A 25,476-nucleotide genomic window follows, 5' to 3' on the forward strand; every position below is an offset into this window, starting at 1 on the left:
TTTTCAAATTTACAGATAAAATTTTATTGTAATATATGCTAAAAAAAAAAAAAATTAGGGACTTCCCTGGTGGACCAGTGGTTAAGAGTCCATGCTTCCAAGCAGGGAGCATGTGTTCAACTGGTATCCCACAGGCTGTGCTGCATGGCTAGGAAAAAAAAAAAGAAAAGTTAATCCCCCCAAATTTTAATGGCTTAACCAGTATGCAAAAAAGAACTCGAAGGGCTTAAGTGGTGTGCTAAAGTTTGCAAAATGAAGTTTACTTTTAGATCCTACTAGTGGAAACCACTAGAATGACTGCTCAGTTCCCCAAACACTCCTCTGAAAATCTTGTCACTGACCAGGATGGACACTAACAGCCAATGAGTCCAACGTGGCCTATCTTTCTGGCCACAAAGGTTTAAAACAGAACTCGACATGACCTTTCTGAATGTGGCAATAAACAAAATTAAGGTGAAATGAAGAGCTAAGATTTGAGTAATTTCTAAAAAAATAAGTCAGTGGAAATTCAGGGAAAGCAAATTTCCACATAGAGAAGACCCAAGGATGTGTATTTAGCATAAAAACATTAAAGACATAGCTCATCTGTTTTTTCAGTGACTTCGTAATATAAACAGGGTATTAATAATCTGGTGGGGTAGGTTTCAACATGCAATCAATCTTGATAAAGCTCATAGAATTTTCTGCAGAAAACTGGGATACCCTAGTTTTTAGGACTGACATAAATATATAACACGTGCTTCCCAGGTGGCGCTAGTAGTAAAGAACCTGCCTGCCAATGCAAGAGACATAATGCAGGTTTGATCCCTAAGTCAGGAAGATTCACTGAAGGAGGGCATGGCAACCCACTCCAGTATTCTTGCCTGGAGAATCCCAACGACACAGGAGCCTGGCAGGCTCCAATCCATAGGGTCGCACAGAGTTGGACAGGACTGAAACGACTTAGCAGGCACGCACAAACATATAACTCACCTGCACAAATGTGGAGGACATAAAGGCATGGGGTGAGCATGAAGGTTACCAGTCTAATTTAAATACATGTATGATTTATGCAACAGACTTTATCTGATTTCATACTTCTTAAGCTTTTCCAAGGGATGTTGTATTACAACTTGTGTAGCCTTTCACCGTGTCTGTACTAACCTAAGAGAAAAGTTAGCTCGGTCATTGGGTCCTTTGCTCGTTTTCTCTTCTTTGCTGGTTGATTTTCCTTTACCAAAATGGCCCCGCTCTCTCCTCATTGGTGTTTTCTTCCCCCGCAGGTGGCAGCTCTAGCTCCGCCCACCAGTCACCGCTCGGGTCCTAAGTTCTTGAGAATTTAACTCACAGACCAGAGGGAGGGGGCGGGGCGGGGCGGATGCCGGACGTGACGTTTTCGGAAGCGCCGAGAGTCGTCCGCGGGGGACAGGTGGGCAAGGGTCCCAGCAGTGTGGTGGGGCCCTGCTGCTGAGCGTGATCGGAGTCTGACGGGGAGCGGCCACCGTGAGTGTGGGGCCTGCAGCCTTCTCCTCCCTGCGCCCCCTGCCCGGCCTGTCGCGCGCGCGGCCCCTGACGGCTCCGGTCCCCAGCCTAGCCCAGCGCGTCCCCTCCTACCGCACGCGACAGACGCGAAAGCCTTGAATAATTTTGCCCGGTGTTGACAACTTGGGCTTGAGTGCCTTCGAGAAGGCTTCAAGCAGTTGTCAGTGGATCCTTCTCCGCTGTAAACGCCCCCTTCGCTCATTCCTGGTACTTCCTTTCGCCTCCCAGTCATCTTCCCCCGCCTCGGTTTTTTCCGCCACTTTCCCCTCTTATTTGCCGACGCTACATCTCCTCTTTGGAGTGTTGCTCAGCCTTGTGTGGGGCAGCACTTGCTGGCCTTGGGAAAGGGTTCCATTCTCGACCAAAAAATCCTCTCCCGAGAGGTGATAAAGAGCAACAAGCTTCTCCTGCCTCAGTTAGCTTTGCTGGGCTCTGCGCTGAGTTTACTAATTAGTTAACTTGGGGAGGTTTTAGATTTGCTAGTGGCTTCTTGAGCCCCTGAAAAGACTCCCACAGAAGGTGGAATGCCTCTACATCCCTGGTAGTCCCCACAATTTTTGTACCCTTAGGGTGTTTGACGGAGAAGGCAATGGCACCCCACTCCAGTACTCTTGCCTGGGGAATCCCATAGGTGGAGGAGCCTGGTAGGCTGCAGTCCATGGGGTTGTTAAGAGTCGAACACGGCTGAGCGACTTCACTTTCACTTTTCACTTTCACGCATTGGAGAAGGAAATGGCAACCCACTCCAGTACTCTTGCCTAGAGAATCTCAGGGATGGGGGAGCCTGGTGGGCTGCCATCTATGGGACCGCACAGAGTCGGACACGACTGAAGCGACTTAGCAGCAGCAGCAGCAGCAGCAGCAGCAGCAGCAGGGTGTTTGAGAAAAAGCTTGGTGGAGGAAGTGTGACCGAGTGATAGAGTTGACCTGGAGAAAATCATCTTTGAGGGAGTGCTTGGAATGGAAAACAACAGTGGGTAGACAAAGGAAACAAATATGAGGATTTCTGGGCAGATAAGAATCCTGACTGAAGCAAAAGGTCTCTGTTGGCAATGAGTGAGGTTTAAAAGGACCAAATGGGGCCAGTTGACACAGGGCCTTGAATTCCAAAATCTGCTGTAGCTTGTATGTTCTACAGCATGCTGGCTGTGCTGTGTCGCTTCAGTCATGTCCCACTTTGTGACCCTATAGACTACAGCCCACCAGGCTCCTTTGTCCATGGGATTCTCCAGGCAAGAATACTGGGGTAGGGGGTGTGCTGTAATTCAGTATGCATCAAATACCCAGAATCTTTTTGGAAGTGATGTAGAGTGATATCTGACTGGAAGAAAGAATCTGATTCTAACAGCAACAGTATCAAGAAAGATTGTAGAATGACTGCAATCTGAGACCCAGGGAGGGGAGACTCCCGGGTTGTTTTTGTTGTTATTGTTGGTTTGGGTTTTGCCTTTCAAGCTACCTTCATGTCCTTTTGTTATTCAAGGAGTACTTAGTCTTCGAAGATAGATTTGAGTAAACTGTTTTCTAGATCTGAATTCCTTACCCTGAAATGATGATGTTGTACATTGACTGGACTAGTGATTTTATGAGCAGAGTCAGGATTATAAATATTCATCCCCACACCATTTCCCCTCACTAACCTTGTGCTAAAGTTCGAAAAGTTGTAGACAAAGTCTGTTACTCTCAGGTTAAATGATCAACTTAAAGTCAGTTAACAATCATCAGGAAATGTCATTGAGTGTTCTCTGTCAGATACTGGGGTGGGTGGAAGTGGGTAGCTGGGAGGAGAGATAATGGAAAAAATACAAGATACTGTCCCTCTTTTTATGGTGCCGAGGTCAGGGCCTCCTAATGACGGGATGATTAGCATGAAAAGAGAACTGAACCCCTTGTGGCTCATTATTGTTATACCCTTTGTAGCACCTAATCATGCCACAGGCATTGTGGGTTTCTGAGTCTGGCAGTCCTTTCATCCTTGTGAAATGGGCTTCCTTGAGGGTCTCAGGCTTCTTGTGGGAAAGAGACCTTAGTTAATATGAGCAACAGCATGTGGTGTTTTTCTCAATTCCTTTGTAAGGAAGAGGTTTGTTGAGATGTACACCTGTGCCGAGGTGATGGGGGCCTTGGTATTGATGCCATCTTTTGTTTGTTTCAGGACTTCTTGGTCCTCATGTCTGACCATGGAGATGTGAGCCTCCCACCCGAAGACCGGGTGAGGGCCCTGTCCCACAGGGGCAGCGCCGTGGAGATAAATGAAGACATTCCACCCCGCCGGTACTTCCGCTCCGGAGTGGAGATTATCCGGATGGCGTCTGTTTACTGTGAGGAAGGCAACATCGAATATGCCTTCATCCTCTATAACAAGTATATCACGTAAGACACCTCCGGTTTCCTTTTTCTTTTCTGGTGACTGATACCCCACTCATGGTGCTCTTGTGCTCATTTATTTCTGCTCAGAATTGCTAAAACCAGAGAACTTTACAACATCATTATCATTAATCATTTTTGCTGGCAGCTCCTACATATTAGCTGTTCTTGACATTCAAAGACATGGGTACTGGGTACTGAAAATGTTGTTTTCATGACTCAGTAATTTCATGAGTAAGAGACCTAGCTCTTTGGGCTGTGCCCACATGGCCCAGCTGTTAGGCAAGAGAGTTGGTGTTTAAACTATACATGTTTTGTATTGATGAAGGATTTTTCCTGTCCCCTCTCTATTAAGGCAGCCAATCAGAGGGTTATTGTTGAGGTTTAGCAGAGCCAAAATTCCTCACCTTTACTTATTTTGTAGCAAATTGAGTGTCTCGGGAAAGAGTTTTTTCTTAACCTTTATCATAATCGTGTAAATCATTAAATAAGTACCGACCACCTACAGTTTGTATAGCTCATCATAAGACCTTTCCCTTGAGTTGCTTAGCCTCTTGCAGCATGAATTGAAGATTTCAGTTAACAGGAACAATTGCTAAAGTCCCAGTGACTTTGGAAAAGATGTGTAATTTAGGAAGGGAATAATAATGTTAAAAGATCTCATTTGTAATTTCTAGTCTTGTCCTTTCATAATAGTAGGACCTTAAGGTAATAATAATTTCACTGTATTTGTATAGCTCTTAAATAGTTCATAGAACATTTCACCTGCATTTATGTCATTTGATCTTTACGGTTCTGTGTGCACTGTGTAGGGCACATCATCCTTCCATTCTGCATATGAGGAAACACCCTCCAGGTTCAGTGGTAGGTTTTATTCCACAATTTGCAGTGGCAAAACCTGGATTTTCCAGCTCTTAATTCAGGATTCATTCTACAGCATAAGGCCTGTTCTTTTTGTTTTCTTTTTGGTGCTGTTTCTTGAATTGAAGGTAGTCTTTTGAGATTATAGTCTGGGGACACACTAATTTGGGCTTATTTTTTATTGTTTTTTGAATGGGTAACGTGCATGTAGTGCAGAATTCAGAAGGCACGAAAGGGTATATATATTTAAAAACTAAATTTCCCTACCATTCCTCTTTTCCCCCAAACCTTTAGTTCCCCTCCCCAGAGGCTGGCACCCTTATTAGTTTCTTATATGTTCTTCTAGAGGTGATGGATGCATATTAATTATATTAAGTTTTTGATCACATACTGCTGTAAAGCAGTGTTTGTCAACTTTGGTGTTAGTGACATTTTGGGTTGAACAATACTTTGTTGCACAGGAGTGGCCTGTGCATTGTGGTGTGTTTAGTAGCATCTTTGGTCTTTCTACTCACTAGATGCCAGTAGAACCCCTTATCTCCAAGTTGTGACAACCCAGAATGTCTCCAGATATCACTAATGCTTTCTGAGAGGGAAAACTGCCCCAGTTGAGAGCCAGTACTCTAAAGAAGGTGTAAGAGTGGATTGCCTAGAATTCATATTGTAATTTTAGAATGGAACAAAGGGAGTGCTGTGGTTTCATAAAGTTCATAGAATCATAGTTACATTTCTCCCTCTCTTTGCTATTAGGAATTTCTCATTCCTAGGCACAATGGGCACAAAATTTATTTTCCCGAGATATTTCTTTGGCTACTGTCCTCCTCTTCATTTACTCTGCTGCTGGTGGAACTAGTATATTTCTAGTAATCTTGTAGATAGCTCTCTCAGAATGAGGGGCACAGTTCCTTTGGGAAATTATAGTTGAGTAAGTGCAGGAGAATCATGGAATCACTCTACCAGGTGTTTTCTGAGGGCCTTCTGGGTCTTGTTGTTCCACATAGAAAGTGCTTGAAGGGTGAGGATCGTATTTATTCAGCAAATATATATTGTGTATATCTTCTATCTACTTGACACTGCAGTAAGTCCTACGTACATAGTAAATAAAATGGCCCTTGTCCTTATTCTCATTATGGGAGAAGACAGCATACAGGTAAACAAAGAAATGTATGGTAACAAAATAGGGGAGCAGCAGAGAAAGTGCTGTGATAGAAAATAACCATGGATATCTAATTAAATAGAGTAACATCTATCTGAGAATGTAAGATTTAAACTGAGACTTGAAGGGTGCCATAGAGTTGGTCATTCCAAAAGCATAAAGCAGAGCGTTTAAAACAGATAGTACTGTGTATTCAGAAGGTCTCAGGTAGGAAAGACCTTAGTGTGTTCTGAGGATTAAAGATCATTGTGTTCGGAGTGTAGCAAGTGAAGAGAGAGAATGACCTCAGATGAAGTTGGAGAGGTAGACGGGGCCAAATCATGGAGGATCTTATTGGCCACAGTAAAGAGTTTACATTTTATCTTGAGAGTAATAGAAAGCCACTGAAAAGTTTTAAGTGAGGCTGTGACCTAATCTTATTTATGTTTTAGAAATATAAATTTTGGCTGCCATACGGTAGCTGGTGGAGGGAGTATTAAGAGAAGGCAGTGAGATTAGTTAGGAAACTCTTAACAGCAGTTCAAGAGAAAGGCTGGTGGCTTGAAAGAACATGGTAGCCTGGAAAAGAGTAGATGGATTTTGTTTTCTGGAGATAGAGTCCATGAGACTTACTCATAATTTTGGAAAGAAGATGGTATCAAAGTTGACCTCATTTTGCCTTGAGTAACTTAGGATTTGCCAGTCCATTTACTGAGATGGGGGAGAGTGGTGTCAAAGGGGGTTGTTGGGTAGTGGGAAGACAAAGAGTTCATGTTAAGGTGTTAAGTTTAAGTTATCTATGAGATATCCAAGTAGTGATGTCCAGTAGGAGGTTGAGTGTAGCAGTCTGAACTCAGAGGAGAGGTCTCTGTTGGAGCAACAAGCTCAGGAGTCCTCAACATATAGTTGGTCCCGAAGCCATAAGGATGCTGAGACCATCTAGTGCACTGGTTCTTAATCTAGGGTCCAGGAACCCACAGGGATTTGTTGATAGAATTCAGTGTCCATGAACTTGGTTGGGAAAAACTTTTCTTATTTTTACTAATGTGTAGCTGAAATTTAGCACTTCCTTTAATTTTGGATATAGGCTCAAATCACAGTATTATTAATATTTGTAGTTTTGTCACCAACAGAAATCAAGATATTTTCATATTATGATTGTCCAGTAGGTCTCAAAATAACATTTATACTTATCACTACTTCAGAATTATAGTACAGTTCTTAAACCCACAACTAGATCTTGTTTTTTAATGCATTAACAATGCATCAATAAGTAAGCACATTTCATCATTTTTTAATATTTTGAAAACTGTTAGAGTAGAATGGGGCTTTTTGTAATCTTTCATTATTTATATTACACCTTTAAAAAATTATTTCGAGTCCATAGGCTTCATTAGAGGCCAGAAGGATCCGTGGTGTATTAAAGGAAAAGAGACTTTGATTATGAGACTGTAGAATGAGAAGAAAAGGAACTTAGGAGAGAGCCCCAAGGTTGGTTAGTGAAGGGAAGGCCAGTAGAGGAAACTTGGAAGGAAGTTTTGAGAGATAGGAGGAAATCCATCACTTTGTCATGGGAGCCGAAAGAAATAAGTAACTGCAGGACAATGGGCACTGTGTCAGGTGGGCAGGGATTTGATGTCATGATGTGATTGGTAATCTTGGTCAGCAGTTTCACTGAAGTGGGTCAAAAGGGGAATGGGCGATGAGTATAGTTCCGAGACTGGCAAACTTTTCCTGTAAAAGGACCTGATGGTAGATATTTTTGGCTTCACAGGCAAGTTGGTCTCTGTCACAACCTCTGCTTTATAGTGTGAAAGCAAGTCATAGATAATACATGAATGAATGAGTGAGGCTGTGTTCCAATGAAACTTCATTTACAAAAACAGATGGCGAGCTAGATTTGCCCCACTGGCCATAGTTTGCCAAGCCCTAGCATAGACAGCTCTTTGGAGAAGTTGGACCAGAAGTAAAGTGGAAAATTGAAATAACTGAAGGGGGACACAGAGTACATGAATGTGTTTGTGTCTGTTTTCAGGTGGGAGATGCTAGAGCATATTTTTTGGAAAGGATACTGTGGAGTAGGAGAGGCTAATGGTACAGAAAAGAGATTGAGCATAGAAATAAACTCCTAAATAGGCCAGAGGGAGTAGGAGTAGGATTAATAGTACACAGAAACTTCAGTTGATTTTTTTTCTGTGCCTTGTTATTACATTGAGTGATATGAATATCAGTGTTAACAAGACTGGTAAAGGGAGCCTGTCCCTATATGTGGTGTTTTGCTTATAGGACCATTTAATGTGATGAACTTGGCCTGGAGGAGAGTCAAGTGAGAGGAGGGGAAAATGTATTACTTAACTTGTTAGATTTGGGTTTTAATTTGGGACGTTGTTGGATTGGCTTGACCTGAATCAACAAATATAGCTACATTTATTTTTCTTGCAGATATCTTCAAGACCCTAACTCTTGATTCTGTGAGCTGACAAGTCCTAGGAGTTGCAAAAAAAACCTTCTAGCTCAGTATTCTTGCTCTGTTTTTCTACCACACTTTACTTGGTATGTTCCTGTCAGTTAACAAGAGCTCACTTTGGCAATTATTACACTGAGGAGGAGAGAGGAGGGTAGGCCTCTATTTCACCACTCCTCTGCTTCGCCCCCCCACTACTGAGTCATTGTTCTAGACCTTTTGTGGATACTTTAATTCAAGATTTTAAAGGGTATATTTTTTTCCCTCAATCAGTTTAGGCATCTTAATGATCTCAAGCACATTTCCCTCCTCAGAGGTTTTCCTTACTGTAGGAATGCTTTTCCTTTTGCAGACCCCAGTATAGAAGAAGGATCCTCAACATATTAAATCAGTACATATTTTCATGGTGAGCACAGACAGTAATCCAGGCAGTGGATTCTTTCACAGCTTTTTATGGTCATTGACTAGGCTACATCGAAAAGAGTTACAGAGGCCTTAGGCAATCCTGTCTGCTGTGTGAGCCTCTTACAACACAAACCTGCTTTCTGAAAATGGTCTGTCACCTGCGTTGAAAATGTTTCCCCCCAGGATTGGGGCTTATGGACTGAAGAGGGTTTTCCTCTGTGATCATGCTCGCTTTGCTCACTAACTTTTCAGATTGGAAGAAATTAGAGCCCTTAATACATCCACGTTATAGAATTTCTTTTTGACTTTTTAAATTATTTTTACACAAAATTAATATGTTTTCATGATTAAAACAGTTTGTTTTCAAACCATACAGCAAGGGAAATATTAAAGTGAAAAGAAAATGCCCATCCACCAGAGGTAATCATGTTCTATTTCTTGTGTGTTTATTAAGAAAATATCCCCATGCAAGCACCTGGGCTCATGTCTTTATCCTTTTTCCTTGGTACCTGAATGAGATCATACAACATAGTCTTCTCTACAGCTTGCTTTCTTAACAGTTGTATCTTTACATATCAGGACACTGATCCATCATCTCATTCTGCTTTAGGGGTGTTTCTTCTACCTGGAGCAGTCTTATCCTAGATATCTTCATGGCTCGCTCTTCCAGTCCTTACTTAAATGTTGCCTTCTCAGTGATGCCTTCCTTAGCTGCGCTACCTAAAATCTCCATCCCTTCCATGTCACTTATTCCCCTTCCCTGTTAGTGCCTTTCCCAGCACTGATTATCTGTGTACTCTTTGTTTGGTTTATTGTCTCTTACCCCCTGTCATGTATACTCTGGTGGGGAGGAATTTGTGACATTCACTGCCAATTCCCCAGCCTTTATAATAATGCCTGACCCCATCACAGATGCTCAATAAATGTTTTTTGAATGAAAGAGCGAAAGATTATATTGTTTTTCCACATTTGGGTCTACCATAATTTATGAAGTAATCCCCTACTGATGGCCATTTAGGTTTTCAGTTTGTCTTTCTTTTATGAACAATGCTAATTGAATAATCTTATTCATATATTTTTGTACTATTGTAGGATAAATTCACAGAGATGGAATTGTGAGCTTAAATGGTATACACATTTTAAATTTTGAATACTTGTCTCCTACACCCCTTCCTCCCCTAAGGAAAAAGGTATTATCAAATTCCTGTCCTGCTAGGAGTGTGAAAGGACACCTATTTCTCTGTGCCTTTACCTACACTGATTGCAATCCAGTTTTAGCCTTTGCCAATCTGATAGATGAGAAATGATAGCTCATCTTAATTTGAATTTCTTTCATTTATAAGTAAAATTGAGTACCATTTTACTTAATTATTTCCCTCTTTTATTTACTTTTATGCATATTTTTTCCTTTTGTTCTTTTGGATTGTTTCGTTTGTGTTTTGCCAGTGCATCTTTGTTTGCTTTTGTACAGCTCCTCTCTCTGAACTGCAACCAGATACAACCCAGAGAACAGTATACCTCTGGGCCACAGCTATTCTCTGCCTGGAAAACTTCTAACCCTGGTGTTAACATCTTCCTCTCTTTTTCTTGCTCACATCTTTATTTATTATGATAGTAAAAACAATCGTATATATAGCAGATGTTGGCTATGCGCTAGGCACTGTGCTCAGCACTTTATTTATTTTTAAACTCTGTTTGGTATCATAGCAACCGTTTCAGGTAGTACTAGTTTGTCTCTGTGTGTATAATTTATAGAGAGAGAGCAACTGAGGGATGGTGCTGGAGGCCACACAGCTGGTAGATAAGTGGCTAAAACCAGGATTTGAACCTAAGCAGGGTGGCTCCAGAGCCTGCCCTCCTAACCATTAAGCTTTCTTGCCTCCAGTGTGGGCAGTGGGTTGTGTTACTCATTCTGTTTTCAGGAGACCCTTCTGCCCATATGTCCCCATTCAGAAAATTGACTACAGTTACTGAAACACGAGAAAGGTGTTCATGTTCAGGTCTGGAAGTTTTATAAACTCATTTTATTTATTTATTTATTTTGGCTGTGCTGGGTCTTCATTGCTGTGCACAGGCTACTCTCTGGTTGCGGTGCAGTCTTCTCACTGCAGTGGTTTCTCTTGTTGGAAAGTACAAGCTCAGTAATTGTGGTTCATAGGCTTAGTAGCTCCACAGCATGTGGGATCTTAGACCAGGAATCAAACCCATGTCCCCTGCATTGGCAGGCGGATTCCTAACTACCACCAGGGAAATCCTTCATGAACTAGTTTTCATTACATGGTTCAAAATGAAAATAATTTTTTAAAAAAAGGTATATAGATTTTTCACTCCCACTCCTGCCTCATGCACTCTATTTCCCCTGCCCTCTCCTTTTGTTAGCTTCTGTATATACTTCCTGTGTTACTATATATACTTATAAGCAGAATCTGGAATCTGGCATTCTGAGCCCTCCACTTCTGGCTGTGACAAGTTACTGAACTTCTGTTTGTTTTCACCATTCCTAAGTAGACATCATAAATGTTAGAGCTCATGAATTGATTGAGTTTATTTTTCCCACTGAGCTTTACAGTCAAGGACAAGAACTGAAAGAGGAAATCTAGCACTTATGTTTCTCTAAGCAGTTTTCATCGGAGACCATAATGCACATATCAAACATAATGCACATGTGCACATATTACACATTACACATGTAATGTTCACATATAACACATATACTCTCTGAGCATCCCAGTGCTTAATCTGGTGCGAGGATGATTCTACAAAGGAACATGAATCCCAAAGAAAATAAGCCAACAGCAAAGATCACACAGAGCTAGGAGTAGTAATAGAACGTGGGTTTTCTCTTAGCCTCCTGCCTTTGGCTGCCAGACTGTTCACTGAAGAATGCTTTGTGACAGAGGGCTTTTCCTTTGGAAGCCTGTTACTGTCACAACCAGAAAAGAATTTCTTTGGAGGCGTATTTTTGGGCACAGGCTAGGATTTTCTCTCCTCCATAGTTTTTGTTGTGGGCGTCTCGTGCTGCTGAACGCCTGAGTTGGGAGAAGAGCAATTCTGTGGCTCTTTATGGGGCTGAGGGTGAGTGGGGGAGGGGGCCTGTTACCCGTGCGTACCTGGAAACCTGTCAGATAGCCCCTACAGGGTAAGGGAGTTGCACTGCTTCAGAGTCTTCTGGGCATTTGCATGTCTTCTTTGCATCACCATCAATCTGTTCTGTCCCCTTAGGCTCTTTATTGAGAAACTACCAAAGCATCGAGATTACAAATCAGCTGTCATTCCTGAAAAGAAAGACACAGTAAAGGTGGGTCTTCACTTTCACTCTTGCCCATCTAAAAGCTTCAAAGAGGCACAGACTAACTTCCAGACATAAGAAGCAGAGTCTGCATCTGAATGTCAAATCCTGCAAATAGGAGATAAGGCCATTTCAGTAGATCAGTTACAAAATACCAGGTACAGTATGGCAGGGGTAATTTAAATTACATTATTTAAATGTTTTTAGAAGTGGTGTTGCCATTGCCAACTTGACTTAAGTCTTTTTACTTTTCTACTTAATTGGCGACCATTGTCCTAACTCTCAGATTTTGATTTTGTATCCCAGAAATTAAAGGAGATTGCATTTCCCAAAGCAGAAGAACTGAAGGCAGAACTGTTAAAACGATATACCAAAGAATATTTAGAATATAATGAAGAAAAAGTGAGTATGTATTAGCAAAAATAGGAAATTATTTTGGCTTCTTAGGCTGTGTTCTAGGAATCTAGTAGGTATTTCAGCGGATCTTTTAATTTCATTGTGATATTTTATATTTTTGGCAAAATCCAGAAAAAAGTGTTGAGGCTGAGGATTCTAATACAGATTAACCCCTTTATCTAAGAGGATGACTTGAGGGACAGAAAATCTATTGCTTGCCTGTTACATCTAGAGCTAGAACCTAAGAACAAAGAAAGTTCTCACTAAAGTATAGGATTTTTAGATCAGAGAATTTGGGGTTTGATTCACATTTGATTATATTCAAAACAGATTATACCTGTTTATAATAATCAAATTTTTTCAAGCTGTTAATATTTTCAATGACTTCTTGTTAGGAAGAGTCAGTTAAAACACGTGAGAAGCTCTGAGGCAGTGTCACTGGTCTGTCAGCCAGGAACACACACTGCAAGCATTTCGCATTCTTTTGTACACTCTCCTAAACTCTATTCTGGACTCTGATGTTGAAAATCAGCTGAGAGGAAAACAGCTGTATATTTCTAAGGTACCTGGTGAGTTAAAAATCTTCATGAAGGAAGCTATTACTTGATGATTCTTATAGTTTAAAATGTCACTCTGTATTTTACTAATCACCAGAAGAATTTCAGAGGCTTCATTCAGGGTTAAAATTCAATACAGACCCCTACATGGCGTTTGTAAGCTGGGATCTGGTTCCTTTTCGCAGCCCTACTTGGGATACAGAATGTATACCTGGCACACTTAGAGACTAAAATTCTGTATGATATGCATGTACAGGCAATATGCTGCATTGAGATTTTGGTAAAGAAGAAAATGCATTAGTTAGAGTTATTGGGAAAGGGTACTGAGAGGATTAGGACTTTAACTGTCCTTGAAGAATAGGGGTACGGTGGTTAGATCCATTAGGGGTAACTGTCCTATGGGTGTAGAGGCACTGAGGGAAGCCTGGATTCTGTGTTTGGAAATCAGGCCAGAACATTTGGGGGCAGTCTCCCTGCTAAAAAGCTTTGTCCTCCTAAGGTGTGAAGTTACTTGAGTGTAAAGTGTTATTGTTAACTCCTATTTGTGCTTTGTAGAAGAAGGAAGCGGAAGAATTTGCCCGAAATGTAGCCATGCAGGAAGAGCTGGAAAAGGAAAGACAGAGGGTGGCCCAGCAGAAGCAGCAGCAGTTGGAGCAGGAGCAGTTCCACGCCTTCGAGGAGATGATCCGGAACCAGGAGCTAGAAAAGGAACGACTGAAGATTGTGCAGGAGTTTGGGAAGGTGGACCCTGGCCTGGGGGGCCCACTGGTGCCTGACCTGGAGACACCCTCCCTAGATGTGTTCCCCACGGTGCCTGCTATACCCACACAGCCTTCAGACTGTAATGCAGCTGTGAGGCTTGCCAAGCCACCGGTGGTGGACAGATCCTTGAAACCTGGAGCACTGAACAACTTGGAAGGTAGTGAATTCATTTGCTCGAATCCTCTTCCATCTCAGCTGCAGCCAAAAAGGGCGTCATTCCAAGGGATTCAGCGGACGACTACCTCCGTGATCCCGCTCTTTAGGCTCTGGTCACAGAAATCCATTCGATCAATATTATCATACTGTGTTCTATGACAGCTGTATTATAAAGTGGCCTTTGCTTAAGCCATATAATTTACCTGGGCTAGGTTGATTTTCTGAAGCGCTAATAAAATCCTTGAAAGTCAGACTCACTCTCAGCTTTTAAGGGTTATATAGAGATTTGACATGTTCAGTGAACTAGAGACCACTGTTAACCTTTTGTAAAGGAAATTTGAGATTTATAGTAACACTTTAAAATTCAACAACTGACTTAAAAATAAAAGCTACTGAACTGTGTTTGCCTTGCAAATATTCCTAATTGGTAAGGAGCTTAGTCAAGGTAACTATTCTGTGTGCTGCTACTGCTAAGTCGCTTCAGTCGTGTCTGACCCTGTGCCACCCCATAGACGGCAGCCCACCAGGCTCCCCTGTCCCTGGGATTCTCCAGGCAAGAACACTGGAGTGGGTTGCCATTTCCTTCTCCAATGCGTGAAAGTGAAAAGTGAAAGTGAAGTCGCTCAGTCGTGTCCAACTCTCAGCGACCCCATGGACTGCAGCCCACCAGGCTCTTCTGTCCATGGGATTCTCCAGGCAAGAGTACTGGAGTGGGGTGCCATTGCTTTAGTGGTAATTCAGTCTAGCCATAAAAACTATTGAGTCTTTCCTTCTCTCACCAATGAATAGTTACCCGAGAAAATAACAGTAGCAGCAAAATGATGAGTATGCCTTGATGATTAGAATAGATCTTTTTGTTAGGAATTGTCTTTCAAGTAGTCATGTAAGGAATTCAGCTTTGTAGAAGATCTACTTAAAAGGACAAGGTAAGAGTGGGCAAGAGGTGTTAGACTCTGAAGCTTTCAGGATTTCTCCCCATGTACTTGGCAGGGTTGCCTCTCACTATTATTCCTGAATAGCTCAGAAACTTAAGTAGTAGTTTCTCTTTGTCTTCACTTGAATGATTAAAGCCTCTTCTCTTTTCTTGAAACAACCTACTCCCAGTGGCTGTGGTCAGAGGTTGGAGAAGAGCCTTTGCAGCCCTTTCTCTTCTGCCATTAGGATGAGATCCCCACTTACTGCCTGCAGTTGGGGGGACCCCAGTGATTTGGCATTGCTCTCCTAGGGCTGCCAACTCTGAGGTCTGCTTGGGGAGGTCTTAGATTTTTTTTGTCTCTCCTTTACAGCTCCTACAATCGATGGATTGCGCCACGTGGTGGTGCCCGGGAAGCTCTGCCCACAGTTTCTCCAGTTGGCCGGTGCCAACACTACCCGGGGAGTGGAGACATGTGGAATTCTCTGTGGAAAACTGGTAAAAAAAAAAAAAAAATGCTTTCTAGAGCCTAGACTGTTTCTTCACCCTTGGCCTCCTGTGACTTTCAGAGAGATATCCAGGGTCAGTTACTCTTTGTACAGATCCCTCTGCTGAAGGAGCCATGGCAGCAAAATGCAGTGTCACCTTGAATTTAGTAGCCCTGGATTTGGTTAATTTTGATTAATCAATTAATTAATTGAATTTAACTGAGTATTTTAATGCTGGTGATAAGAAATGCTTAATTCTAAACTTGGTAGGAAGATCCCTTGTTCAGCTTTTGAACACCTGCTTTATGGTAGATCATCAGAATATAAATATGTAAGGCAGATAGCATCTGTCCACAAAAGGTACCCAGGCGCTTTAGAGAGATGGGAGATATACACCAAAAGATAGTTTGCTGACTAGCACGTACAATAAAAGCACTAGGAATTATGGGGAAAGAAGGATCATTAAATGGAGGTACTTAAAGAACTCATTACTAACTGCTGAATAGATAAATGAGTAAAGTGGAATAGACTTAAACTGAGCCTTAAAGGTTGGGAAGGGCTTAGAGAAATAGTAAAAGGAAACTCCTCTAGACATGAATAAAGGAAGAGAAACAGTACCATACCCAGAGCTTCTTAAGACTCATGAGCAGACCTGTTTGGCTGCAGCAGGAAATTCGCACAGGGCTGTGGGCATCTTGGCCTTGCAGAGGGCCCCAGGCGGTATACTTGGGCAGTAAGAGTTGTGAGCAAGACTGACCTGAGGGACTCATCTCATGGAGGAGACTCATGCTGGGAGAAGGGCCTTTGCTTGTATGGAAGTTTAACTTTCCACTGCTGTGACAGAGAGGGTTGCCTACGTACCGCGGAATCGTGACGAGCTGTTTTCTAATTTGACAGATGAGGAACGAATTTACCATTACCCACGTTCTCATCCCCAAGCAGAGTGCTGGGTCTGATTATTGCAACACCGAGAATGAAGAAGAGCTTTTCCTCATACAGGATCAGCAGGGTCTCATCACACTGGGCTGGATTCATGTAAGCAGTTCTGAGCCCTCCGGGGGTTCATCTCACATGATGTTACAGACGCACTGCTTGTTCTTTTCTTGAAGCAGAGTGAATTGTATCCAGGCTGTTTAGATGGTTGTATTCCCCTCTGTTGGGTACAGACTTGACTTCCTTAGCATACTTACCTGCTTGCACTCCAGTGTTGATTTCTGGGGCTTTTCATTTCTAAAAGATGTTATGATTTATTATATTTTAAGAGATGTATATATTTATTTTGACTGTGCTGGGTCTTCATCGCTGCACACGGGCTTTCTTTAGTTATGGTGCATGGACTTCTCACTGTGGTGGCTTCTCTTGCGGAGCCTGGGCACTGGGCACCTGGGCTTCAGTAGTAGCAGCACTCAGGCTCAGTAGTTGTGGCACACAGGCTTAGTTGCCCTGCAGGTCTTCCCAGATCTGGGATCGAACCCATCTCCCCTGCATTGGCAGGCAGATTCTTCCACTGCACCACCAGGGAAGCCCAGGACTTTTTAATCAAAATAATGTTTTAATAGAAATGAAATTCTTCCTCCAAAGTCCCAAATTCCCTGTGAGCATGAATGTTGATAGGATGCTAGCGCCTTGACCATAGAGGTTTATGCCTTACTTCATACAAATGATGTTCCTGAAAGGTGTACAAATCAAAGTATTTAAAATGAACCAAGGATGTTAATTCAGATACTTGCATTTCATCTTTCTTAAAACAACCTATGAAAGAAAGTGAAAATGTTAGTTGCTCAGTCATGTCTGACTCTTTGCAACCCCACGGACTGCAGCCTGCCAGGTTCCTCTGTCCATGGAATTCTTCAGGCGCAAATAGTGGAGTGGGTAGCTGTTCCCTTCTCCAGGGGATCTTCCCGACCCAGGGATCGAACCCAGGTCTCCTGCATTGCAGACAGATTCTTTACCATTTGAGCCTCCAGGGAAGCCCAAAACAACCTATATGTAAACCTTTATGTAAATCCGAAGGGCTATCAAAATAGAAAATTTTTAAGTATCTGCATATCCTAACAGTCTTCTAGTAATACTCAGGTAAAATATAATTCCATCCCTAAAGATTACATTTTAATTTTTCTTTTTATTCTTTTTCAACCCCTCATTCTCATAGACCAAGCTGTTTTTACATTGTGTGACAGGGTTCCACACAAACAAGGCAGCTTATTTCTGGATTTGGGAAGATTGCACATACTGTATACTGGCACTGGGGAAGCACTGACTTATGAGGCAGTCCCGTGTGCCTCTGTCCTTTTGTAAATACTTGCTATTGTGTATCCCCCATTATAGATACATGGGGGATAGAAAACCTGTGTCTTATCCACCAGGGGATACAATTTGAGTAAGGTTTGATTTTAGTCTAATAGAGGAGATTGACATATAGACAAGTCGTTAACTCCTTATGTGAAGCAGAATGTGCCTGGCACTTTAAGAGATGCCCTGTAGAATTTAGAGGAGGGAAGGATCACAGCTGGGGTGATGTACTAGATTTGTGGGGGGGGGGCCAAGGGAGGGTTGCATATGGAGGGGACAGCAGTGAAAGAGGCAGACTGGAATCCTGGGACGTTGAGTGGTCCAGTTTTCTGTGGCTTAGAGTTCATATCAGGAAACAGTGATAGATAAGTTTTCACGTAATACATTAGGAGTAGTATTTTGGGTGGACAGGCAGGATAGTTCTGCATTTTAGTGAGTAGGATGAGGCAGGGAGCTCATTTAAGAGGTTAATGTGATGATTAAAATGTAATAATGAAGAGAGCCAGGGTGATGGCAGTGCATTTGGGAAAAAAAGAGACAAATGTAGGATTTCAGAGGATGTGGGGAATGAGTCAGAGAGGATGATGAGTAAATGTGATGACTTAGAAATTTCAGGCCTGACTCATGGAAGTGGCAGTGATCAATCATCTCATAAGGAGAAACAGAGGTTCCAGCAAGAGAACTTACTTGGAAGTGGGGCAAATGTTGTCTTCAGTTCTGAGTATGTTGAATTTAAGATACTGGTAAGACATTGGGCTTCCCTGGTGGCTCAGGTGGTAAAGAATCTGCCTGCAGTGTGGGAGACCTGGGTTTGATCCCTGAGTCGGAAAGGTCCCCTGGAGAAGGGAATGGCAACCCACTCCTGTATTCTTGCCAGGAGAATCCCATGGACAGAGGAGCCTGGAGGGCTACATCCATGGGGTCACAAAGAGTCGGGCACGACTGACTTTGATTTTTTTCTTTTTCCAGACATTATATCAGTAGAGGTAGTTATCAGGAATTTGAACTTGGAAACAAGGTCAAGGTGGGAAAGAGAACCAGGAGACCTCTATGTCAAGCTGACCTTGGAGGCTTTGGAGCTGGGGGAAGGTGGAGAACAAGAAGAAATTAACTTGCAGCTGAAGGCCAGGCCACCTAGGGGAGCATAGGGAGTAGTTAGTCATGCAGCACAGAGATGTCAGAGAAAGGTGAGGTAGTGTTGAGGCATAGGTACCAAAGGAGGAGGAATGTCTCAGAGAGAAACTTCAGGATGTTCACTGTGTCACATGCTGTGGAGAGCTCCAGGATGATGAGTACTTGTATGAGCTGATTGGACTTGCTGAGTCATTGATGACCTCAGTTTAGTGGGTTTTAGGCAATGGTGGGAATAGATTTAAAAGGTTTAAGAAGTAATGGGTATTGAGGTTGTGGTGATAGTGAAATGTACACTAATTTTTTGAAGAGCTTAGCACTAACTAGAGGAAAGGAAAGAGATTGAATAGTGGCTTAAGGAATAGCCAGGTTGAGAGAAAGTTTGCTTGATTTATGGTTTAGTGTGTAAAAATGTGTTGTTTTTATTTTGATTTTCTTGAAACCTTTATATTTGAAATATATATAAGAAAGTATTATATAAACTAAATGTACACTTTAATGAATCATTAAACAAAAATATATGTGTACACATTACCTAGGTTAAGAAATAGAGCATTGCCAGAAACATACTCCTACCCCATGCTCCTGCCCAGTCACCCTTCCTCTCTGGTACAGGTAATCCCTCTCTTGATTTCTTTTGAAATTCTTTGCTTTCTTTATAGCTTTGCCACCTTACTGTGTGTCCCTAAACTCAATAGTTTGCTTTTTCCTGGGTTTGAACTTCACATGCGCGTGTGTGTGCTCAGCCACGTTCAGTTCTTGGTGACTCCATGGACTGTAACCCGCCAGGCTCTTCTGTCCATGGGCTTCTCCTAGCAAGAATACTGGAGTGGTTTGCTATTTCCTCCTCCAGAGATCTTCCTGAACCTATGCGCCACCAGGGAAGCCCTTTTGAACTTTACTTAAATAGAATTATATAATATGTATTCTTTTGTATTCAGCTTCTTTTGCTCAGTATCTTTAAGGTTCATCTGCATTCTTGTGTATAGTTGTCTGAGCATGTTTTTAAGCCCAGTGAGTGGGTGAACTATAGTGGAACCTGTGAATGAGATGTAAAAGGACAGGAGAGACAAGATAATCTGGGGGTAGGAAGGAATTAAGTCAAAAGTACAAAGAGGGTGTCATCTTCATATTAGGGAGAAAACACTCCTCTACAACAGAATTGAAGGAAGAAAGTTACAGAGAGATTTTCAAGGTTATAATTGGAGATGTTGAGGGAACTCATTTTAGGCGATCTTTCAATGAGGTTGAAATCTAGGTCCATTGCCCAGCGGGAGGAGGCAGGAGAGTTTAAGAACTGGACAAGATGAGGCAAAGTTGGAAATAATTACTGTTTAGACTTTAGGTACATCTTAGCCACAAGTGAGTAAAAGTATTTTTAATATCAGTGAGGGCCTAGCTAGGAAGAAATTTAGAACTTAAATTGATAGTATTCCAGCTTTTTTTCCCCCATGATGTCCCTGTACCATTTCTTCCTAACTTGGGATTAAAAGCAAACCAAAACAGACGGTAATGTTTGCTCAGATCTTAAAGTTGGCAAGAGGAGAATGCAAAAGGTCCATTCTTCCTTCTGTACCGTGCCAGCTATGAATCAGGTTCCTGGTCAAAATCTTTGAATTTTTTCTGGCTGTGCTGGGTCTTCGTTGCCGTGCAGGCTGTTCTCTAGATGAGGCAAGCAGGGGCTACCCACTGGTTGCAGCGCGTGGCTTCTCCCGCGGGCTGGTTGCAGCGTGTGGGCTTCTCCCGCGGCGGCGTCTCTTGTAGTTGCAGCAGCACGCGGGCTTAGCGGTTTCGGCTGCCAGGCCCTACAGCACAGGCTCAGTAGTTTTGGTGCATGCGCTTAATTGCATGTGGGATTTTCCCAGAACAGAGATTGAACCCACTACTTCTACACTGGCAGGCAGATTCTTTACCATTGAGCCACCAGGAAGCCCCCCTCGTCAGAAACTTTGTATGGTCATGTTTATCGCCAACTATCGTGTAACCCCCAACTCAGTATTCAAGGCACTCCTTCACCTTGTCTCAGCCCTGCCTTAGCTGGCATTGTTCTTTGTGGACACTCTGCTCATCTGAACACCCAGGCTGCCCTCAGCATTCACTTTTCTCACTCATTTCTGTTCCTTTGGTGTATTTTTTTTTTTTTTTCATAAAAATGCCTTCCTCTGTCTCCAGCATGTGAGCACAGTAGGCATAACTTTTTTTCAAGAAACTCAACTGTGACGGGAAGGAGTGAAGGCATAGTAGTTAGAGGGGAGCAGAGCCTCAAACAAGATTTTTTGGTTTTCAGTTATTTATTGAGGCCCTGCTATATGTTTTTATGTCGTCTTTCTAGCTAACCCAACTTTAGATTGGAGACCTTCATCAACTTGTGTAGACCTTGTTTGTTCTCAGTTAAAATTGCAAGCTCTAACATGGGATGAAAGGTGTTGACACAGGCCACATGTTCCTAAAAGCCTATGGGATCGTATTCTTATTGGTAGAAACTGTTCCTCCCTTGTGGTCATCGAAGCCCTTTCCTGCCCCGTGCGGGCGTGTGTGTGGATTTGCTGTCAGCACTCAGCTAACTTGTTCCTGTGTTGTAGACTTCTTCCACAGTGAGCTGGTCACAGCGTTTTGTGCAGTCATGCTTCTCGGATGAGGCTACGCATAAGAATTATTTAATGAGCTTTAAAAAAATATTTTTTTCCTTCTCAGGATGGATATTTCCAGGGTGGGGTGCAGGAACTTGTGCTTTTGACAAGTTCCCTTGGGAGCTTCATTTTTGCACAACAGAGTTAAAAACACTGGTCAAGTGTGCATATTTATTTTCTGTGCTTTTAAGTCAGTAAAGATTGGTGTTCTTTTTAGTCATATTTGGTCTTTCCTTTTTCCATCCTTATTATCTAACATCATATCCCCTCTGAGGTAAGTCTTTATATAGTGTTCATTTGTATACAAAGACAGTGTTCAATAAAACATTAAATAACTGGGGAATTTCAGTAGTTAGGACTTGGCGCTTTCAGTGCCATGGCCCAGATTCCCTCCCTAGTTGAGGAACTAAAATCCCACAAGCCATGCAGCACGGCCAAAAAAACAAAATTAAAAAACTGAAAACAAGTGAGATAAACTGAATGAAATTTAAATGGTGCTTTAACTGATTGCTTTCAAATTTCGACATCGTGGTCTTTTTCTCAGATAAGACAGGGTCCTTGTGATTAACCACCCTCTGAAATCCCAGTCACCCTCTGCCTCTCATATCCTTGAATGATATGCTTTACCCACAGGACAGCTTTTGCCACTTTTGCCTATGGAGCCCCTGACTTGTGCCTGACTTTTAAACCCCTTTTTCAGGAAGAAGAATCATTCATCTGTGGCTTGTTAAGTCCTTGACGTCTACCAGGTTGAAGTATTGGGTAGCACATACCGTCTATTCCAGTATGGGTGACTTTCCATCGTGTCGAGAGAGCTTGTGAGGAGCCAGATAGATCTTGATGGTCAATTAGAAATTATGAGTCTGCACATACTCATGTTAAATTACATTTGTTTACAATGCAGGGAAGGAAGTTCATTCCTTATTAGGAACTTCAGGCATATTCCTCATGGCTGCTAATGACCTTAAACTTAAGGAGATCATGGCAAGTTATTGAGAATTATTTGGCTCTGCCTTCCTTCATGGGGGGGCTTCCCTGGTGGCTCAGATGGTAAGAATCTGCCTACAATGTGGGAGATCCACGTTCGATCCCTGGGTGAGGAAGATCCCTTGGATAAGGGCATGGCAACCCACTCCAGTATTCTTGCCTGGAGCATTCCATGGACAGAGGAGCCTGGCAGGCTGCAGTCCATGGGGTTGCAAAGAGTTGGACATGAGCAGCTAACATTTCACTTTCTTCATGTGCTGGGCTTGCCTGTGTATTCTCAGAGGCTTTTTTTCCCTCTTCTCAGACTCATCCCACGCAGACAGCCTTCCTCTCCAGTGTTGACCTACACACTCACTGCTCATACCAGATGATGTTGCCAGAGTCGATAGCCATTGTTTGTTCCCCCAAATTCCAGGAGTAAGTACATAGGGTGTTCAGGGGAAAAGCCTCAGAGGAAATGTTCTGCATTCTTAAGACCTTGTTCTCTATCTAACATATAGATTGTGATATTTGATTGGCTTTTCTAAAGGTCTTCCTTTTAAGTCCTATAGCCTGATAAACCTACTCTGCTTGTTTACAAAAGTATCCAAGCAATAATGTAGGTGCTTTTATAAGAAAAGGATGTAAGAAATTTGAAGTGTTTGACTTGAAGCAGTAGGAATTTCAAGAGATTGATGTCAGATTAGAGAATTTCAGTACCCAACAGATTATCTCTGAAAATTAACTTTTTCATTTTAAACCCTGTTATTTACTATGAATTCTCCCAGTAAAACTGATGTGGTGGCAGTGATGAATCACTGTCTGATTCATTCACCAGAGAAGAGATCCGCGGGCCAGCAGACGTTTGAAGGTGTCTCAGAATGAGCTCTGCCCTACCCAGTGTATGTGTGATTGAGGGGACACCTTTGCTGGATTCTGGACCTGCTTTTTCTTATTTCAGAACTGGATTCTTTAGACTCACTGACCATGGCCTAGAGGAGATTTCTTCCTGTCGCCAGAAAGGATTTCATCCCCACAGCAAGGACCCACCCCTCTTCTGTGTATGTATCCCTGTGGAGGAAGCTGCAGCTATGCTTTAACCAGGGAGCACAGTCAGAGCTGATGCGACACAGTGTCCTTCACGGCCCACACAGAAGATCAGCCTTGTCACTACTTTTTCTAAATCTTCCTACAAAGACATGTGTGGGAAGCAGTGTGGAACAGGAAGGGGTTTGAGTCTTAGCTCCGCTACTTAAGGGTTGTGATCAAGTTATTTAACCTTCCTGGGCCTCAGCTTTCTCACCTATAAATGGAGATGATGATGATGATGATAATAATAATATATACTTTTACAGGTTGTTGACAGGATTAAATGAAAGTACCAAGTGCAGTAGCTTGCTTATTAAACATTAGGTTTTTTTCCTTCATCATCATCAGTTGCTAAGCATGCATTTCAATAAGAGATTTGAATTCAAAAGAAAAAAGCCATTTAAGATAGGTAAAGTATATTTAATTTTGGAATTTTGCTTTTAATTTGATTTTAGGTAATAGAGATTTTTATGACCTTCTTAGAAAGTTTTTCCCCCAAGTGGTAAATGTTGTGGGTTTTTGGTAAATTCACAGTGGTAAAAAGCTGTGGATAAAAAGCTGTAGTTGCTGATAAGTATGTTGCAGTATTCTCCTCAAATCTAATGAGATAGTACTGCCTCACTCCATGCTGGCCATGGAGTATTATTATTTCTTTTGGGTTCACTGAAAAGAAACCAATGTGGAAAAGGGACTCCAGAGCCTTGTCACGTAAAAGAGACTAGGGATGTTTAGGAGAGAACTTCAGGGAGCATCTGAGAACTAACTGTGAGTGTTAGAAGAGCTGTTGTATAAAAAGGTCCCAGATATTTCATATGACTCCCAGAACCAAAACTTAAGACCCTGTGAAAGTGCCAGTTTTCAGCTGAGTACGAGAAAGAAATTTCTGACAGATTTGCTCACAAATAGGGAAGTCTGCCTTGGAATGTAATAAGTGGCTAGGTACCAGGATGTTGAAACAGAGACTGCACAATCCCCCAGAAAGGCCTAGGCTTTCAGTTAGGATGACCCCTTGCGCATGCGAAGAGGGAGTATTCCCCTTGTGAGAATAGGTGTACTTTATCATCTGGTTGACATAATGACCCAGCATACTGCAATTAATTCAGCAGTTATTTAAAATAAATGTATATTTTATAAATGACTCTAGAATACACATACATTTGAAGAATAAATGGAGATATATAGGTCCATATTGATTCAGACTACAGGCTATTGATTCTGGATTGGTAGAAATAATAATTCCCAGACCCCTTACCATAATTGCCACTTAAGTAACAGTCTGGCTGCCAGTCTGGGAACCACTAGCCAGAATGAGCATTTTAAGTATTTAAGCATTTAAAAGATGACTTTTCTGAATTTTCCAGGACTTCCCCTTTCTTTCTGTTTCGCTCTTGCAGAGCTGCAGCCACGTGACTGTTGTGGACAGAGCTGTGACCGTCACAGACCTTCGATGAGAGTTTGACTCAGACGCCTCCCAAGAATTGTAAAACCATATCAGTGTACTGTAGCCCCTTAATTTAAACTTTCCAGAAAGCTCTGGAAGCTTTTTAAAACAATAGGAAGTATCACCCAGGGGAGAACTGATTTTCTATTTCTGGTTTGAAAAGAAATAATCAAGTATGTTTTTTAGGCACCCATCTGGAAAATAGCATGGTCATGCTAAAGCAACTTTTCAGTGTGCCTGTAACTAAAAAATTAAGTTGAAAAACTGTGTAATGAAGACTCACATGTGCTTTGTTCAAGATTCACCAATTGTTAACATTTTTTCCCTGTCATGTATCCTTCTAATTTCTTTGCCAACTTGTTTATTGTTTACCTTTGGACTAATGAAGAGCATCTATGCAGAAGTTTGGAAGCCATTTAAAAAATCTTTGGGTTTTTCTGTGGTTTATGGCAAGATTAATGAAGCTTATTATAAGGCTGAAGGTCAGCTTGCTATGTCTGACCAGATGGTGAGGCTCAATAACCCTAAAGAATGATTTTGTCAGAAATTATTGTTATTTAACAAATATTTCAGGATATTTTTTCTTCTACAATAAAATAACAATTAACTTATA

At 42.0% G+C, this 25,476-nt stretch overlaps 1 protein-coding gene and 1 long non-coding RNA gene across 8 annotated transcripts; one reads left to right on the forward strand and one right to left on the reverse strand.

Annotated features, from left to right (window-relative positions):
• LOC147363601 (uncharacterized) lies at positions 1-1,352 on the reverse strand. 2 transcript variants are annotated; one of them, XR_015137301.1, is made up of 2 exons: positions 1,144-1,352; positions 1-148 (listed from the first exon to the last, which is right to left on the reverse strand). It is a non-coding gene; the product is annotated as an uncharacterized LOC147363601 (long non-coding RNA). The 2 variants fall into 2 exon arrangements; XR_015137300.1 differs by having other exon boundaries at positions 973-1,227.
• STAMBP (STAM binding protein) lies at positions 1,316-25,476 on the forward strand. Of its 6 annotated transcripts, none has more exons than XM_086327639.1 (10): positions 1,316-1,408; positions 3,677-3,894; positions 11,976-12,051; positions 12,349-12,444; positions 13,551-13,914; positions 15,200-15,324; positions 16,212-16,349; positions 22,659-22,771; positions 23,295-23,394; positions 24,817-25,476. In XM_086327639.1, the coding sequence occupies exons 1-10, from the start codon at positions 1,358-1,360 to the stop codon at positions 24,871-24,873; spliced, it is 1,338 nt and encodes a 445-aa protein (XP_086183765.1). In that variant the 5' UTR covers positions 1,316-1,357; the 3' UTR covers positions 24,874-25,476. The 6 variants fall into 6 exon arrangements, with proteins under 6 accessions (XP_086183765.1, XP_086183768.1, XP_086183767.1 ...); XM_086327641.1 differs by having other exon boundaries at positions 1,372-1,728; XM_086327640.1 differs by having other exon boundaries at positions 1,372-1,482.

The sequence above is a fragment of the Bos grunniens genome, chromosome 11 (assembly GCF_055505025.1).
Source record: "Bos grunniens cultivar Pamir isolate PY7600 chromosome 11, Bosgru_T2T1.0, whole genome shotgun sequence".
NCBI lineage: Eukaryota > Metazoa > Chordata > Mammalia > Artiodactyla > Bovidae > Bos > Bos grunniens.